The 4,537-nt window shown below is 43.8% G+C and overlaps 1 protein-coding gene across 4 annotated transcripts in view; it reads right to left on the minus strand.

The window, feature by feature from the left end:
• FARP2 (FERM, ARH/RhoGEF and pleckstrin domain protein 2) overlaps positions 1–3,823 on the minus strand; it is a 145,504-nt gene extending 141,681 nt beyond the window's left edge. For all 4 annotated transcript variants that reach the window (XM_019543011.1, XM_019543010.1, XM_019543012.1 and 1 more), the window contains exon 1: positions 3,574–3,823. In XM_019543011.1, coding sequence (XP_019398556.1) covers positions 3,574–3,777 — 204 coding nt within the window. In that variant the 5' untranslated portion in view covers positions 3,778–3,823. The remainder of the gene's footprint in view (positions 1–3,573) is intronic.
• Positions 3,824–4,537: the final 714 nt, after the last annotated feature.

Below are 4,537 nucleotides of genomic sequence, written 5' to 3' on the forward strand. Positions count from 1 at the left end.
CCCCTGGACTTTGGAGGTGCCGTACCCCACGTGGACCGCCAGCTTCCCGGCACGGGTGAACCCCATCTTTTCCATCAAGTCGTGGCAGGCGAGAGCGGGGAAGCGGGACGGTCCACTGAGTACCCCTCCTCTCCAGGGGACATCCGGGGTTCGGGGTCCCACGGTACGTGGTACACCCCAACCCTTACAAGGTGGAATAAAGCAGAATAAAAGGAGGCAAAATTCACAACTGTGTCAAGTTATAATTCTGTCAGCCTTATTTTTTTAACATGTTCGCAAGGTAAAGAAGCTGCCAACAGTTCTCATTCATCACACAAAAAAGTGACCTTTATAAAGTACCACAGAAAAAGTTCTCAGTCTTTAGACAACTTAGAACTCTTAAGATGAGTAATGTCCAATACCACTCTTCTGTAACCATCCTCTTTCCAACCTGCCAGCTACACAACTCATTTTCAGATTTAGGCACATTATAACAACCTTACAAAACATCACTAATACATCCTAAAATACTGAGCTTTATAGAAGGCTAAATGATGGGATAGCAGCTCACTGTCTGAAAGTAGATAACTTGATAAAGTTAAACAAGTTTAGATATAAAGGGTAGCTGATGAATATTCAAGATTTGAGACATCTAGGATTATATCTTCTGGTCTTTAATATAAATAAAGCAAGCATACTATATTTTTAGCTGTTGATTTATGACCTGCAGATCAGCAGAAAGACACATGTGACCAACAAATCTATTCTGTCCTGTGTCAAATATCTATTTCCTAGTTGCAAAGATCTGAACTGATTTACCTAGGGGTTCTGAAGGCCAGGCAGATGAAAAGCCACTGGTGTGTTCTGCTTTGAAAAGTACCAGTTTCAGAGCCAAAAGATCTCCTGACAGAGCAAAGTTTTTTCTGCTCTGAACTTATTCTGCAAGAACTTGGACCGTGGGTCCCTGGGGCGACAGTGGAAACAGCTTGCATGCCATGAAAATAGTTCTAAGTTCTAGGATGTTTCTGGGGAGGGAATCATACTGAGAGGACCACAAGCAGATCAGATGGAAATCTAAAGGAGACACTGAAGAGAGCTGTCTGTCACCAGGATCTTGATAGGATGAGCTGCAGAAAAGGGACTCAACTGCACACCAAACTGGAATATCAGGTTAAATGAGCAGAGAATATCTTGCAGGACCTTAACCATCCACCGTGTCCAGGGTAGATGCACGAATTTGAAATAAGCTTCCATGGGACATGTGTGAAGACCAGAAAGCTGGGCCATGCAGCTTCATGAATCCATGCGTCCCAAAAGTTTGTTTTTGGGTGAGCCTGAATATGTTGATGTTTGCTATTGTCTAGAATCTTCCCTGTGAGAGGTAAACTCTATCTGACTTGTTCTATAAACACTATGCTTTGAGTCAGAGTTGGTATGTTGTTTTTTCTGGTTGACTTTGAGGTTTGGGGCAAAGAGCTTTACAATCATTTGGACTGAAATCATGATCTAGTGCAGGGGTAGACAACCTCTGGCACGGATGCCAGAGCATGGCACGTGAAGGCATTTTGCTTGGCATGCATGCCTTGGGGCCAATGGTAGGGAAGGGGCCAGGGCTGCGCTGCCACAACAAGGGTCAGGCCCCTCATGGCTCCCTTGCCATCCCCCTCTGACATGCCAACATTTTACAAGTCGAGGTTGTGGGTGTTTTGGGCACTCTGTCCCAAGACATCGCCAACCACTGATCTGGGGTCATCTTCCTTGAATTCACTTACGAGCATATCCAAATTCCTCATCACTTTAAGGGGCTGCTGAGCACTTGGTGGATATTTTAGTACTGTGGGAAGATCTAAGATCAGGATCCTGCACTGATAACTTGCATTGGTTCTAATCTGGAAGCTAAGGCATTTCCCCCTGCCTGGATAAATGGCTGTGTGAAAACTGGCATAGTTCAGGTTAAAAGCCACAATCAGTCTGGAGGATACAATGAAGGAATTAGAAGCTAAAGCCACCATTCAATGTCTGAAGTTCAAGAGGAATTTGCTGAGACACCAGCAGTCGAGAATGGAACACTGATCCCTTTTACTCTTTGGGGCAGGAAAATAATGGGAATAAAATGCCCTACACTCAAGCTTTTGCAATACCGCCAACACTGCTTCAAGTTATTGAATGACGTCTACCTGTTTTAACAGTAAACAATGAGACGGTGATGGGGGGGATGGTAATGAGTGAGAAGGGATGGGAAATGGATGGAAGACCTCTTGATTACAATTTCTAGCATCTATAGGTGTTCAACACTGATATTAAGCCCAATTTTGTTGGGAGAGCAACTGTACAGTGGTATAGGAAGAGGCACCTATGTTGTGCATTCAGCACAGTTGTAAAGATAGAGAGCTGGTAGCCTGCAATGTGGACTTAATGGTCTTTAGCTCCTGTTCAGGCTTTTGAAGTAGTCTTTGAATAAAACACACTTAATTCAGGGCTATCCAGCTTCTAAGCAGCCAGGGGCTCTCCCCGCTCCTGCCCAGAGCAGCCCACATTGTACTCTCACCCCATGCCCTCCAGACAGCATCACGCCCGGCCCTGGCCAGTGAGCACAGCTTCCCGGCAAGGCTGCTGCCACAGCCACCAAGATGCTACTTGGCTCCCCAGCATTCCAGCAGCTCCTTCTCCTGCCCCTATTGCATTACTCCAGGCAGCTGATAATGTGGCAAAGCCATGAGGGTGTCTGCTGGGCAGCAGATGCCCACAGGTGGCTGCCCACCCTCCCCCCAATTATATAAGAATAAAACTTTATTCTGAGCTATTATGCACTTGCCTTTACATACACTACTAAAAAACAACAAATTGACAAAAAATATGTAAAAAAAATTAAAATGTTATAGCAGTTGTTTGATTTTTCGTACACAATTTGTTTTTTTTTTTTATCTATAATTCATTAAAATATCTTCTGTAAGATTGTGTGTGTGCAGCCCTCAACAGCTCACCAAAACTCATTAAGTGGCCCTCCCGCTGAAATAACTGCCGACCCCTGATCTATACCTGAACATACCCCTTTTTAAGAAATGCTGCTTTCACACCGTTACAGAACCACTGCCAAGTAGCAGGGAAGGGAGCCAGTCACAAATACATCTGAGCAGCACAGTGAGAGCTAGAATTGAGAAAATGCTTTATCCACCTTTACATCACAGAGCTGAGCCTTTTCTTAAGAAGGAAAAGCCATTGACAAAAAAAGAGAAGAGGATACTTGGATTTCCACCAGAACAATAAACAGTTACTATTCTTTACCATCATAAATGCTTGTGGAAAGTTTGTGAAAGCATGCTTCCACAAAGTCTTTAACATCCTTCAGATTCTATAATATCTAAATCTGTGACTCTGCTCCTCTACATATGCAGATTTCAGGCAGGCCACTGAGGAGGCCTCTGTATAGTGACCTGTACTTTATGCTCTGGAGCAGTACCAGCCCTTCTTAACTCTTACATGATTCTCCTTCCAGAGGTTACAAAGCTTTGTCACTCTGTACACTAGTAAATCCAGCAGATTTTAAACTGTTTGAAACCATGTGCTTTTGAAAGCAGCCCAACCCTTTCTTACCTCAATGTCAAGTACTTCCACAGTATTGTCCAACATCTTTATTTTGATCTGTAGATCCCTCTCATGGACCTTCCCAGGTGTTGATGCCATTGCGGTAGAGAGGTTCTGCCCAGGCTCCAGTGTACTCACTCCACTGTTTTTCTGAACTCCCAAACGAGAACCAGGAGTCTGCAGGACTCGATATGTTCCCTCAATCTCCCCCATTATTCATCCAGAGGCAATGTCTAAAAACCAGAAGGAAAAAACAGAAAAATTACAGTTGATAAAAAACCTTTTCATTAAGATTCCAAAATGAGGATGCTATAGGTAGAAATGTCATTTTGTATTACAAAATAAACATGAAGCCCTCATTTTACATTCTTCAGCCAACTAGCAAAAACATATATAAATAACAAAACTGATCCAACTTATGTTGAAAAAAGCCAGGTGCTGGGGAAAACAGGCAGTGGTAAACCAAACAGCTATTCAGAAACACAAATGGGAAATGGTAGATGTGAGCTAAAAGGAGCCTAACGGCAGAGGAACTGGGAAACAAGCAAAGAGAAAAAGTTAGTAGGGAATGACTGGTACCAAGCCTAAACCATTCCACTGAGTACTTGCAGAAAAGAAACCTCATGATGCAGGCTTCTGGAACATGAAGCAGCTCTGAACTTATTACTCTATCTATATGGCAATCAGAGAAAGTCAGTACATAAAAACGTTATTGAAAAAAATACTTTAGCTCAGTTGTACCACTCACTACAAATTGCTCAACAGTCTTACATTCTGCTAGAGCAGGAGTGTCAAAGATACAGTCCGTAGGCCAGATCTGGCCAATAGGGCCCTATCACCCAGTCCAGTCCTACCTGGGGGTTTCAGATTGGTGCACTGCGTGTAGTGTGTGCTGGCCCTAGCCCTGCCTTGCTGCATGTGGTCCACATGGAGCCAGCCCATTTGGCGCAGGCTACATGTGCCTACAAGTAGG

The sequence above is a fragment of the Crocodylus porosus genome, unplaced genomic scaffold, assembly GCF_001723895.1.
Source record: "Crocodylus porosus isolate Cpor-Errol unplaced genomic scaffold, CroPor_comp1, whole genome shotgun sequence".
Classification (NCBI taxonomy): domain Eukaryota; kingdom Metazoa; phylum Chordata; order Crocodylia; family Crocodylidae; genus Crocodylus; species Crocodylus porosus.